The sequence below is a fragment of the Cyprinodon tularosa genome, unplaced genomic scaffold (assembly GCF_016077235.1).
Source record: "Cyprinodon tularosa strain WSP-4 unplaced genomic scaffold, ASM1607723v1 ctg694, whole genome shotgun sequence".
Lineage (NCBI taxonomy): Eukaryota > Metazoa > Chordata > Actinopteri > Cyprinodontiformes > Cyprinodontidae > Cyprinodon > Cyprinodon tularosa.
Window position 1 is genome coordinate 454,442 of NW_024039445.1, and position 15,109 is coordinate 469,550.

A 15,109-nucleotide genomic window follows, 5' to 3' on the forward strand; every position below is an offset into this window, starting at 1 on the left:
GCTATCCTATGTTAAGAAACACAATTAGGTGTCTATTTTAATTCAGATTTCATTTAAATGTTTACAAAACCCACATACACACACACAATAAAAGGCAAAAATATATTTGTAATATAGGTAGTCTTAAAGACAAATCTTGACCAAGAAGTGTCTCATTTAATCTGCACTTCCCAACCCCCATGTCTTCACCTGTATGCACAAGACAGACAAGCCTGCTTTGAATTCTTGAGAAACGTTTTGAAACCGTCTGAAAAAAAAAAAAAAAACAGATAATCAAAGAAGTCGTATATGCAAAAAATACCCCGAATTCAGCGCAGCGTTTAACTCCTTTCCTGCCCAGCTCGGTGTAAGTTAGAGCTTAGGGTTTATTGTTTCGTTTTAAAGCGAAAGTAGGCCTACAGCGTAAAGCAGACGTTCATTAAGAGCAGAGGAGCAGCTCCTCTGAGGCATGCTCAGAAAGGTGCGCAGGGACTCACAGATGTTTAAGTTCTCCTGGGTTTTCCTTCGGGTATATTTGCATGAGTCTGAACATTTGAGCGCTTATCCAAACAAAGACAAAAAAGGGGAAACAGGGCAATGGTTTGATTTGACCGCTGCTCGTTTTCCCACCCTTTAGATGTTGGAGTTTCTCAATTGATTTTGTTTGATACAAACTATTTGTCTCTGGGATTGAAAAAAACAGTTGCGCTCTCACCTGAACCTGCTTCAGTTGATGCCGAGTCCTATGACAATGAGCGTTGACCACCAGTCGGTTGCTACAGCGCCGCTGGATCTGAGCACCACAGGTCGAGGGCGCAGGAGCGGGGGAGACCTAACCTTCTGCGACGGAGACGCGCGGGCGAGCGGCGGCTCACCTGCGCCTCCCGCGAGCACCGGGACGGACAGTTCAGTGTTGCGCCGCTCCCCGGACACGGACAGCACACATTCCCGCAAAAGGACAGCGGACGGATCTCCCATAAAGAGTCCGTCGACTCTTCCTTTTAGGAAACGGCATTTTCTTGTCGAAGCGGAGACACAGAAGCCGGCTGCAGCTGCAGAGGAGCAGACAGTCCGGGAGCCCGCGCGTCCTCGCTTGGGGAAAGCTGAGGATGAAACCAGGTTCGGGGTTGCGCCGGTGACCCACAGGCGGACCGATCAGGCAGCTCACAGTCCGGAAGGCTATCCCTGCTGCATTTTACCACTTATTAATTACGGTAAGCGCTTCTTTCTATATCTCCCATTTGCTCTGTCGCATATTTTTCTTTACACCAGTTTAACCTGAACTGCTATGCTATAAGTATGTCTAATAAATGTTTTTTTAATGTAATTTCGGTGAAATTAACATTACTGAGAAAATAATGACCATACTGGAAAAAATCAAAATCTAGATAAGTCATTTTTTCTTAAAATAAGTGCATTTGTTCTTGGATTGATGAGATAAATGAGACATTTTGGAAATGGAACAAGACAATTTAAGCTTAAAATAAGAAAACACCATTGCTTTTAAGTGCATTTTATCTAATTATCTTATTTTAAGAGCAAAAATACTCATTCCATTGGATAAACTGTCATTTACCCACTTAAATTAAGGGTAAATACACTTAATCTAAGAAATGTTTACTTATTTCTTGATCATTTTTCCAGTGCAAACAACCTAATTTCACCCAAGTTAACACTAATGATGGAGGTATGTCCTGTTTAGTTTTTCTCCCTACAAGCCTGTAGGGAACTCAGAAAACACAGAAGTTAAGAAAAACTTGCTCATTCAAAACTATGTGAGGAAAACGCTGCAAAGTAACAGATAAGCTGACCAGAAAGATGGATGGAGCTCATAACTCGAGTGGCATCCTTCTTACCGGTCAGCAGGGAAGGCCCTGGACATCATTTTAATTAAGATTTATTATTATAGCTAAGCAGTTTATTACAGAAGTTTCAAGAAAAAGGTTTGGAATTGTGTGTTTTGTTAACAAGCAAACATGGACAAATATGTTTTTTCTTTTGTGAGTTCTGTCCAAAAAATTGCAATGTGCATGGATTTAATTCAAAAAAATTAAACACAATATTCATTATGTAAACATTTGATTGATGACGATTGTCGGAATAGAGCAAACATCTAGTCGTCTATTCAGGGTGTGATGGAGGTCAGCAGGACAGGATTCAAGGGCTTTTATAGTATTGCTCTGCAAAAGCAAATGCAAGGTTTGTTTATACTTGGCACACTTTGCAGTTGTCTACAAGAAGGTCATTGATAACATCACTGGAGTCGTAGTTAACACAGTGACTTATACTGAGAAAGTGTCCAGTCAGCTTCTCTGCAGCCATTCATCTTCGTCAACTGACAGAAGAGCATCCCCTTTCTCGGTTAGATCATAGCTGAGTATACACTCCCCTACTGCAGATGAGCTTCCTTTCTACAAAAAAAACAAAAAAAAAACAGACTCATCTACTTTACCATCAGTTATTTTTTACTTGTCAGAGTCCCTTATCATATGCCTACTTTTCTTTTATGGGTTCTTTCTCTCTTTTTTCCTGTTGCTCTGATCAGGTCACTACCCAGTGTGCTGCCTAACCCCCTTTCCAGAGCCACACCACCCACAAGTCCACCAGACCGACAACCTGCTGGCAGGAATCTCTTTGGCCAAACATCAGGATGAAGATGGAGACACGTATGTCAATGTGCTAAAGCAGCTTGTTTGTAGTCATTTTGCGGTTTACAGTGCAGGTTATCACCGAACATATCCAACTTTTCTTTATTCAAGTCCCCAGGGCTGTCGGTAAACCAACAATGTCACTATGATTCATTCACTGCTTGGATTTTCATGATTGCAGATGGGTGACTTTGCTGACAGATGAAAGTTGGCAGAGTAAACAGATACTAAATCCCACCACATTCATTAATATTAATGAGATTTCCAGCAAATGAAGAGGATGCACAGACCCGTCTCTGAGGAGACAGAGGTTTTTTTTGTTTTAGATGATGCAGCTTACAATATAGGGCTGGGATCCTGAGAGTAGTGGAGGGTCCTACTTTTTTTTTTTTTTCTTTTTTTTTCCAGCCTAGACTCTAATGAAATCCTTTTCCGTACCCCATTCGTGCTGAATATGGGTTTGGGGACCTTGGAAATCTGGGATATTTGAAAGTGTCATTTTCTTTTTTCATTCTGAGATAAGAACAATTTTTAAGTAAGAGGTCTGTAGGCCAGTAGGATCATTTTTCTCTTTAATGATTCAGTACATGCAGATTTATGTTAGTATCTGAATGCAAGGCCTTGTGTATTAATTGATGTTTATTTTTCGATGGGGAAACATTGGATAACTAACTGTGAAGTAGCAATGTTAAAGTGTTAATTGGTAAAATTACTATTTAAACACACAACAGATAGAAAATCAATTGAGTTTACAAGCAAATAAAGATGGAGAGCTTTTTGAGGGTTTGACTCCAGAAGGTTTGCACATCTTAATATTGTTTTTTGTGTCTTTTATTTTGCTCATTTGTTCTCTGACAATTGCCCAAACTCAATCTGGTTTGGTTTATTTCACCCTGGACCATATTTTATGTTTGAAAACAAATTCAACATCAATTAGGCCCAGGCAACGAAAGCGCTGCAAAGGCCTCTGTAGTGTTTATTATTTTATTTACGTCTGGATTCTGAGTGGGTCATTCTAATATTTGCCAGCAGCCTTTTGCTCAGTTTTTCTCAACATATTTGGACACCTATCCAGAAGTGTCCCTGGACCACTGGGTTTGAAGAACTCGGGCAGCAAGCAGCATAGGATCCTGCAGTTGTAGATCTGCTGTTTTATAAGTGGAAGTAGCCAAAACTCTTTCAGAAAAATTGAGAGAAAAGTGTTTTTTGCTTTTGATTGAGTCCTGCTTTCGAGTTATTCCAATACATGAATTTACTTTGATCTGAATCAATAACATCTAATATTTTGACTAAGAAGAAATGTATTTCAGATATTATAAGTAGTTATTCAGTCAAGTTAATCAATGTCATAACGACTAGTTAAAATATGTAAACATTTCTAGGTATGTCAAATCTATTTCTTATAAGTTTAATTTTTTTTTGACATTCTGAAATCCTTATCTTTCAGGCAAACATGTAATTAAGGATTTTTTTTATTACAGTTTAGACTAGGAGTGTGATATTGACCAGGAAGAATAATATTTTAGTGATCTAGAAATGGAAGAACAGAGTGGAGAATGCTTTTAATGAATGTTAAAATGGCCTGCTATACGTATGCATTACTGGAGCAACAATCTGCTCGCCATCTCCCTCTTCTTTGCTGCTGAAGTGCTTTTGCTCTTTCTTTTAAACACATTCTCCAATACTTTTTTCTAATTCTGCATTTAAATATCTAGTTCCAGTGGTGTGGTGCCTGTTGTCATGGTGACTCATTGAATCTTTGCTCCACTGATAATGACTTTTTGTATTTGTTATGCACTTGCTCAACTCTGAGTGAACCTACTTAGAGTTTGTTAAACTAACTCACAGCAGCTGTAGTGAAACTGAAAACAGAGTTTCAAACTTTAGTCTAGATCAATTCATAGTTAAGGATTTCAGTCTGAGTTTGTAAAACCTGCTTTCTGAAACAGGCCTCTCTAGATTAAGTGTGATGCTTTTAAGCCAAGGCCAATTCTTCTTGGTTGTTGCAAGCCAGATGCAAATCATTAACCAACCTGTCACTCTTCTGGGTCATTGGAGTCTGTATTTGGTGTTAGTTATGTATTTTTTCCATCTGAATCATGATAAGAATTCTGGTGCAATTTGCTTAACATGGAGCAAGTCCTGTTTACGGTCTACCACCCGAGCTATCATCTTCTGCTTCTCCAGTGTTAAAACAAGTATTTTGGTCGCCTCTATAATTATTAATGTTATGTTGGCCAGGGTTGTCAATTTGGGTGAACTGATTTGAACTGGTAGGTTTTCAGATTAATTTTTGGTTGATTGAAACTAATAAAGACTATTTGTTTCATTGGATTTTATTCATTAGGGACATATAGACGTGAATACATAATGTCACGTGTAATGTAAATGTTCCACGAGTCAAGTTAAAATGTCTAAAACAGTACATTTTCCTTCCAATTAACAATTATGTGCTCTGGTCCTTACTTCGGCCTGAATAAGAGACTTAAAAGTTCAATATACCGTGACAAACTGCAGTATAAAAAGCTTTAAGCACTGGAGCTCTGAGTGGAATGCTGTGGTTCGCCTTACTCAAAAAGATCAGGAATTTGCTTCCAGGTGTCTCCATGTTATCCAGGTCCTAACTGCCTACATTTTGCAAACTGTGACCTGTTTTAAAACCCAAAGTATAAGGTTTTAGTCTATATCGTTGCTCTATACCAGCCAGAAGCCAATCGATTAGCACTGGCATGAAGTTGAACTTGCTTTTTGCATAAATAACTTTACCTAGGATACCAGATGCTACATCTCTTTAGATCATTTGATTTAAAACTTAGCATTGAAATTACCCTTGTGAGGTAAAACAGAAAAACTCCTGACCTCATAAGTAAAAATTTATTATTGCACAATGTAAGCCTAGACCGTTTGGAGCATCATCTCAGTTTATTTGTTTCAACCTCAGTGATTTCCTGTTTCTACATATTTAGCAGGTATAGTCAGTACCGCCCCCACACAGTAATCATATCCAGGCAAATGTTTTAGTGCTGTCTAACTTTCCAGTAGGGAAAGTAGTTTCATCTTGATCATAACTGATTCACCAGCTGTTGTAACAGAATACTATCAACATCCCAAAACATAAGGGTTTTGGTTATGAGCTGTCAGACTGAGAGGCGACTACATTTAGTTTTCTTTAACAGCCAGCTGACTAGTCTCTTAGGGTGTTGGAGTAAGGGGGTTGGGAATGATACTGTCCTCAGGGCACAGTGTCGAGACCACATGAATGCAAATGCTAAACTATAAACGCATGGCCACCCGCCTTTTGTTTGCAGGTTCAGCACCTTCCCACACATCAAGTTAAATGAGAAACTGACACTAGAGCACGAGGGCACTCTCAGGCAAAGTCATGTGACTGAAAATGAAGCATGTCCTAGAATTAAATTACACTTTGATGTTGCAGTTTCAAATAGGATCACCTTCACTTGCATCGAATCAAAACAAACTTTTGATGACCAACATTTTAAATAGCCACAAGTATCTTAACTAGCTTGATGCTTTTGTCCTACAGACACGTTTGCTGTTGGCTGTGACATTTTAGCCATAAGTCAGTTTATCTGGACTTCTTATAGACCAGTTAAATTTTATTTTTTCAATATTATACCTTTTACATGCTTATTAGTCCCTCCATGGTAGAGTGGCCAATGTATACATCCTTGATGGATGATGTAGAGATCCAGGTCTTAATCTGGCATAAAAACTAAGTATACATTTTCCTTGCTTGTGACGAGCCCCTGCAAAATGTAGCAGCTGGATGGAATCAAACATCTTTCACATGCTCATTATTGCTTCTTTCTTAAATTCCAGTTTGCAGACAAGCCTGTGTACTATTGTAACCATGCATGTCTTACAGTATGTGTCTCTTTGTGGTTGCATAAAACTCTGCCTGAATTCTTCAGAAAGAGACAGTCTTATCCCCTTGTTATTTTTTTTCACACTGTATGTATGCAAGTGTGTGTGACTGCGTGCATGCAAAATGTGAGTGATGGTGTTCACGCCTGCTCTTACGTCAATGAGCCCTTTAGTTTCGGGAAAGCCAGAGAGAGCTCAGTTTTTAACATGATTGTGGTTTTTCTCAGGTGTCTATATCTCTCTCTCTTTCTTCTCTGTGTTTTTAAATGAATGGGCTCAAAAAACCCAAACATCCGCTCCCCACTTCCTCATTTACCGCTTTCTTTCTATCAGCCCCATCTGGTGCTCTCTCTCTTTTCTCTCTCTCTCTCTCCATTTATTTTGTGTGTCACACTGTGTCTTGGTTTCATGGTGTGCAGATGTCAAGTTCAATTTAAATACATTTCTTCCAGAAATCTTCAAAGCAAAATTTTGGGGTATAAATAGGCCATGTAGTATTCCACTTATGAAAGATCTTGGTTTATGGAGAGGTTGATTATGGAACACTTGTTTAAAAATCTAGATTTTGTCAAATATTGAGTGTTAATATTTGAGTGTTTCAACATAAGGTTTGAAGTTATCTGTTTTTAAAAAAATACAACCAATGACTCCTACAAAGCTCTTAGATGTGTGTTTTTAGGTACCACAAATTTTCTAGTTACATTCAATACTTTTTCAAGATTAATGGAAGATTGCATTTGCAGTATAATATAGTTTTCAAATCACAAAGGTACTTAATTTAAATCATGCTATATTTACCAAGAGTAGGGCTGCAACCAATGATTATATTACTAATCGATTAATCTGTCAATTATTTTGCATTAATCGATTAATATTTAGACAGCAAATGGTTCCTTAAAGAAGATTTTTTACAGAATTAAACCAAGAGAAACTAAAGGACTGAAGGACCTGTTCTTCAAAACGGGCAAAAAGAAGGCTGCATTTGTTGGCCGCATAATGAGGAGTCTTCCAATCCGAACAGGCCTTGTCACAACCATATGATGTAATCGGCTGATAATTTTGACTTTTGGAGGATTTTATGCTCCAATTTGCTAGGGAGCATAAAGATTGGACTGTGGAGCAATGGAAGAAGGTCATGTAGTCTGATGAGTCCAGATTTACCCTGTTCCAGAGTGATGGGCAAATCAGGGTAAGAAGAGAGGCAGGTGAAGTGATGCACCCACCATGCCTAGTGCCTACTGTACAAGCCTTTGGGGGCGGTGTTATGATCTGGGGTTGCTGCAGTTGGTCAGGTCTAGGTTCAGCAACAGTATGTGCTCAAAGAATGAGGTCAACTGACTACCTGAATATACTGAATGAACAGGTTATTCCATCAATGGACTTTTTCTTCCCTGATGGCACAGGCATATTCCAAGATGACAATGCCAGGATTCATCGGGCTCAAATTGTGAAAGACTGGTTCAGGGAGCATGACACATCATTTTCACACATGAATTGGCCACCACAGAGTCCAGACGTCAACCCCATTGAGAATCTTTAGGATGTGCTAGAGAGGGCTTTGCGCAGCGGTCAGACTCTACCTTCATCAATGCAAGATCTTGGTGAAAAATTAATGCAACACTGGATGGAAATATATCTTTTGACATTGCAGAAGCTTATCGAAACAATGCCACAGCGAATGCGTGCCGTAATCAAAGCTTAAGGCGGGCCGACAAAGTATTAGAGTGAGTGACCTTTATTTTTGTGGCGACTTTTTTTTTGGCCCGGCAGCATATAATAACTGTTGTTCTTCTGTATTCCTTCTCTTCAGCAGGTTAAAAAAACTGACTTTATTTTGGTTGTAAACGACCTTCTCCTGTCTGGGTCTTTCCCTAATCAATGTGTTTGGCATCATTATCCAGCCTCTCCCAGCTCTATCGAAGACCTCATATCAGAACTGAGAAAAGGTCCTTTTCCTTCATCAGACCTCCCAATATAACAATATAACCAGTACCCTTCATAGTATCATCTCAAAGGCAGGATGCCACCCCCGAAATGCATACCCGGCTAGTCTGACCCAGTTCTCATCTTTGGAGGTTTCATAATGACGTAAGCTCTTTCTCTAGAGAGTATTTGGACTTGGCCATGTGGTCAAATGATACTTCAAATTTCAGTGAAGCTAAGAGGTGTCTGCTCTGGTGCAGCCTAGGACAGGCCTCATTGTGGACCTTTGGCGTGGTGATACAGAAGTTCATGATGGCTTTGCTTTAGGCATGCTAATAAACAACTCAAAAATTAGAAAACTTACATGTTTCAAAATGATAGCCCAACTCAACCCTATTTTCACATGAAGATGAAAAGCTTGCATCAGGACTTGGACAGAAATAGTGTTTCAACTACACAAAAATTTCAAAGTTGCATTGAAATGCATATTATTTATACATTTCCTGAAATGAAACCAACCCTGTTGAAATTTTTGCAGCTGTCAGCAGTTTTAGTTGTTACCAGTAAATAGTTCAAATAACTTTACTAATCTTGCCAGGCGACACGGTCAACTATCTATTCAGAATTATTCTAGAAGCTTGTGTGTGACTGAAAACAGAATGTTATATTATATTCAATCTTGCATACAACTGATCTATGAGCAGTCCACAGTAAAAAAAAAAAAAGTTTAAATCCATCCTTATGCATCCAAAATAAATGCTAAAGTGAGTATGTGTGGACTTTTTACTTATCAAGTTTTCTTGACTTCATTATCATCTTTTTTTTTTTTTTTTAAACCTTGTTGACGTGCACAGGAGGTTTTGAACTAAGTCATCTTTTCTTGTGAACTGGACTACCAGCTTCCTTTTCTTTAACATTTCACACAAACTGACACATCACATCATCACTCAGCTGGTCCTCAGACCACAGGACATTCAGTTTGATCTCTGTCCGGCGTCTGGCTCTGTCTTCACCTTCCATACCAAACAGGATACCACATACAAGAAAAACTGAGAAAAAAAAATGAAAAAAGTATAAGTTTGAGAAAAAAATGCAGCCTTTTTTTTCTCGACCTTCTACTTTTTTCAGTCTTTTCTTGTTTTGTTTTTTTTTTTGCTTTTACTTTTCACACACAGCTTTGCTGCTTGTAACATTGCAGGTTTGGGACTTCTGTCTGCGTCAGTACTTCTGTGCCTGGGGTTATCTCAGGCTTTGGTCTACCCCACTTCTAGGAAGCAGAAACAGTACAGTTTCATCTTAGGAGAAAAGAGAGAGATGGGTGCAGATATACAAGACAGGAGTACTTCAGGTCTTTGTGAAGGAAGCCACTACTGTCAGCTCAGTTTTTGGAGCCAAATTCTGATACATATTTATTCATAAAGTCAAACAGCAGCTGGCATTTATCTGTGTTTAGCTGAGTATCACTGTCCACAATACTTGCCTGTGGGTTCTCGGTGACAAATCCCAGTTTGACTCATACCTCAGCAGTTCACCACACTGCTTGACACCACTATGCTGGGCATTGACTTACCAAAACCGTAATAGAACAACGCACTGTAAACCTTTTTTTTTTTTTTTTTTTTTTTTTTTTTTATAATAAGACTTGCTAACAGATTTTTTTCACAGTGTTGAGTTCACTTACAGGAACAGGGATCTTCTCAGGAAAGAACCGTCATTCTCGCTCTGCATGTAAAAGTTCTGCTTTTCACTTTGATATCAGGAGCAAATCATCTATTTGCCTTTTAGAGTTGCACTTCCAGTTGACCATGACATTTGCGATTTATAGACAAGCTGCAGAGCAGATGTGCATTAGAATGTCTCACAAAATTGTATGTGTGCACATAGGCAGTTTATATACCCCTTGAACCTTCTCACCTTTGCTACTTTACAAAGAAAAACTTCAAGATATTTTATTTTTATTTTAATGATGGGTGATCATAAAGCACATAATAATTTTTGCAAATAGTTTTTTGAATTAAAAAGAAAAAAACACATGCATTTACACATTTTTTTAACAAATTAAAATTTGGAAAGTGGCATGCTTTTCTGGTACTTCCACAGAGTCTTTGCAAGAGCTTTGTAGAAGGGTCCTTGATTCGCCATTCCAGCTGCAAGTCTTGTTGTCTATGCCTTAACTATTATTGCACAAAGAGGCTAAAGCTTTGCCCATTCCTCTTTGTAAAATAACTTAAGATTGGTCATTACATTACTCCAGAGGCATGGCGTTTACAGCTTTACTTTCAATATTGACTTGTTTAGCCAAACATTGTGTCAACTCTGACCATGGTATTCCTGTTCCAATAAAAGTATTTCCGCACTAGAAATAGAACTTTATTGATCTTACAATGGAGAAATTAACTCTCTGCATTTAACCATCACCTTGGAGAGCAGTGGGCTGCCATTGTGCAGTACCTGGGAAGCAATCAGGGGTTAAGGGTCTTGCTCAGAAACCCTGAGTAGAGTCCTGCACGGGTCGAGTTTTACCAACCCGCCCGAACCCGTTAGGATGACTACCGAACCCGACCCGTCACCCGCGGATATCTTCAATTCAAATCCGAACCCGACCCGACCCGTTGATATTTAACCCGCAACCTGACCCGTTAACACATCAAGTAATAAGCTATAGTACGCTGCGCTGCAGAACAGCGCCATTAACACTGCAGCAGACGTGTATGCACTGACTGTGGCCTTTTTGGAGGAAAGCCCACACTGCCGGCAGGGCTTTAAGCTACAACAAGGGTGACCCCAGTGCCTGATTAATATAACATTTCTGATGTCCATAACAACACACACGCATTAAAAAAAAATCACCAACTACCCGTCCGCACTAAAAAAATATCCGCCCGACCCAGCGTACCCGTTTATTTTTATTTATGTATTTTTCACCCGCAAAAGAGCATTTTAGCGGGTGACCCGTCGGGGACCCGCGGGTACCCGACCCGTTGCAGGACTCTAACTCAGAGTACCAGCTGTGGGGATCGAACCGAGCAGGCCTACTCACAGCCTTCTCAGAGCTTAAGCGCCCTGCTCTAACAACTGGGCCAACACTCCCCCAGTAGTACAATACTGCTACTACTATGTTTTATAGGGAGGTGGGAGAAATCGTGTGGGAGAAATTTATTTGGCAATATATCTCAGTATATATCCCGCATGAAATAATGGCGATCTTTCAGCTCCTAATATCGCAAGAAAATATTGCTTAAAAAATGTGCTATCTACTTCCGCACGCCGCTCCAGTAGATGTCACCATTCAGCCCTTTGCGGCACATCGTCGTTACATTTGCTGTAACACTTTGATTGTGAACTCAAAGCTGGACCTCCTATTTTTTTGATTAATTGAACAGCGCTTTGTAATCTGTAAAAGCTTTGATTTAAGTTTTGATTTAAATTTCTTCACAACTTTATTTTTGATCTGTCAGACAATCTTTATAAGGGTGTTTGTACTCTAAGGATCTCTGACAGACACCTGACTCTGAGGCCTTCACAGGACAGCTGTAATGATTCTGAGATCAAATCACACACAAATAAAGTATTTTTAATGATAGGTTTCTAAAGGCAATTGGTGGCCTAGATTATATTTAGGGTCCAAGTGAAACAAGTGTTACACATAAACACCACTTTTTTGATAATGTTGGAGGTATTTTATTATTTGATGTATTGTATTTTGGTGTATGTAAAGGTGAAAGTATAATTATTAATCAGTTTTGACAAAGGGTGTTACTATTTTTCAAACTTGAAAAACAAAGAGGCAGAAAAATGGATGTAATAGATATACATAATTGGCAGGAAGTTGTGCAAATTAAATTCTCATCATTTAACCATTTTGATGACCTCATTGGTTTGTGTGTAGGTACTTTTAAGTTATTACCAAGAAGTTTCCTGTTTTGTTTTTAAAGTGTTTTACTGGTTATGTCTAATCCATAAAGCTGACAGTGCAAACCAGCAGAAAGCCCCTATAAGAAACCATGCAGCTTCATGCCTAGATTTTAGAACACTTGAAGCAAACCAGTAAAAAAAAAAAAAAAACTAATGCAGCCTTTTTCATTGACAACAGGATGTGACATAGAACAAATCTGGCTCTTACTGGAAGCTGCTTCCTTTGATAGTTTGAGAGAGAAAATGTAAAAAAAGAAAAAAAAAAAGAAATCTCCACTGCTTTTCAACTGCATGCACCCCCCCCCCCCCCCCTCCCCCATCAGTTTCCTGAACCTTCCCTGTCTTGAACTCTGGCCTGTGTCTTGCCTCACATATAGACCACAGGTAGTGGTTTACCTTTAATGACGATAAGGCAGTCTGATAAGAACACTGTGAGTCAGGCATGTACATCTAGGTTGCATGGCTGGTCTGCTACTTTGATTCTCATTTTAGTCTTTTATGTTAACGTTGTTATTTGGATTCATCCAAAGCTGAGTTAGCATTAAATCAGAGATCGACCACTGATGTAAATTTAAGCCCCATTCATTGACAACACTGCTGAAAACATAAAACAAACAAAAAAGAAACTTAAAAAAGTACATTTATTTAGTTTTTGAATAAAATCAGATGAGTTATTACAGCTGCTGTCAGAAGGTAATACATTTCACCATTGAAATAACCTTAATCTTCCTGTATGAGTTGATGCATATAGCAAATTGTCTTAGCATGTGTCTTTTCCTCACTGGTCCTCTTATGCACTCTTTCCTTCAGTCCACCCAAAAGAAAATTCTATAAAATTTATTTGAATGAGCTTTAATGGCCATGGAAAAGGGTTCATTTGATGTCTGATGAAAAATGTCAGTTGTGTTTTAGCTGTATGTTTTGCATCACTATCCTGCTGAAACATCCAGTAAACACCCATTTCTAGTGTAGTTTTACAATCCAATATATTTTGTCATGATACAATGTTCTTTAGCAAGCTTCCCAGGTCATTCAGAAATGAAACACACCCATTGTATCACAAGTGCCTCACTATAACTGTTGGCATAAGGTCTTTTTACACACATTCATCCAAAGCAAACCAGTCCAAATCCAAATAGAGTATTAATCCTTGGAAAATAAAAAAAACAAGCAAGAAAAACAAATTTAGTCTCACCTGAACAAAGCACAAAAAGCAGTTAACATCCCAGTAGACTTCAGCAAGCTACACTGTTGTATTTGTAATAATATGATGTATATCATTCTAAACATCTTGATAGTAAGTTTGTAAATTACTATTTTTTTCGTCTTCAACAAAATGCCTGGGGCAATGGTAAAATGGCTTCATCAGTGGTACAAAGTTTCTCAATCAAGAAGCAAAATTGGGCAAAATTGGGGGCTATATGTTAACGATTTCAAGTTGTCACAGTTGCAAGGGGACAGAAGTTAGATGGATAATGGCATTAACGAGTGTTTATGCTTAGGTTTTTCTGTTACAGCCACCCACTGGACTAGAGTTGTAGTGCACCTTTCTTCACAACAATCTCCCAGACATCAAGTCTCAGAACTATATTGGCGAAACAGGACAAGAAGAAAAAATGAATAAAACTGAAAACACAAAAATTATCAGGGATTAACTTTACCTGGGTAAAAATGGAAGGTATTAAAGTCCTTAAAAAATACAGGAATACAAGAATGGGAGAGAACACAACATGTAAGTCCTTGCTACTTGTAAGAACATGTATGTCCTTACTACTTATTTCTACTGTGCTGCTCAGCACTTATCAACAAGAAAGTGTTGGGTGATTTTAAAAGGCCATCAAGACATATTGTGACTACAGAAATAATTTTTTTTAAGTCTTTTCATCCCAAAGTTGTGAAAAAGATACTAGCATCAGTTATAGTGTCTGAAAGTCATTATGCAGAGAGTTATCTTTTAGCAACAGTGTCTGTTTTGCTTTATTAATTGACCTTGTCTTGCGAAGGCGAGTTAAGTCCCTCATATTTATCTGAGTTTTTAAATATAAACTAGTAGTATTCTTCAGTCTATTCCGTCTTACAAACACTAAAACTGACAAACGTTGATAAATTTTAATTTGTCAAAATAAATGAAAAAGATGTTCAACAATGAGCATAACCATACATGTTTTCTGTAAAAAGATTATTTTTTAATACCAATGTTCTAAAGAGTAGGGAATAGAGATATAAAGACTGTAACAGGCCTTTCCATTAATCGAACTAGAGCCTATTTTATCATTTCTTTATTCCTTTTAACTTATTAGTTTCAATTATTCTGATTAGAGATTGTAAAAAAAAGATACATTGTATTTTCAATCAATTGTGTGTAGTAGTTTACCCACATAAAATGAAGCATCCAGCCAATTCAATTGATAGACATGAAATAAAGTGAAAACTGCATTTAAGGAAGTAGCACATTCGGCAGTAACAATATCATTGTCACAACTTCTCTACCAATGCCAGTAATTTGATTAAATCATTGAAGGGTCAGAAACACAGAACTCATTTGTTAAGTGAAACTCTTTGTTTTTGTGTCTCCTCCAGCCCTCTCCATATAGCTGTGGTTCAAGGGGAATTGCCAATCGTCCACAAACTTATCCAACTGCTGCTGTTGGCTCGTACAGGCCTTGATATTTACAACAATCTCCGACAGGTGAGAAAAAATGCTTTCATGACAATGACACACTTCATACCACAAATAACATTTGCATATTTTAAAATCA

General features: G+C 38.3%; 1 protein-coding gene across 1 annotated transcript in view; it reads left to right on the plus strand.

Moving 5' to 3' along the window:
- Window positions 1-361: 361 nt before the first annotated feature.
- Window positions 362-15,109, plus strand: part of bcl3 (BCL3 transcription coactivator) — a 31,692-nt gene continuing 16,944 nt past the window's right edge. Inside the window, exons 1-3 of the mRNA XM_038268146.1 lie at window positions 362-1,193; window positions 2,525-2,645; window positions 14,931-15,039. Of these exons, the coding sequence (XP_038124074.1) occupies window positions 713-1,193; window positions 2,525-2,645; window positions 14,931-15,039 (711 nt within the window). The 5' untranslated portion in view covers window positions 362-712. The remainder of the gene's footprint in view (window positions 1,194-2,524; window positions 2,646-14,930; window positions 15,040-15,109) is intronic.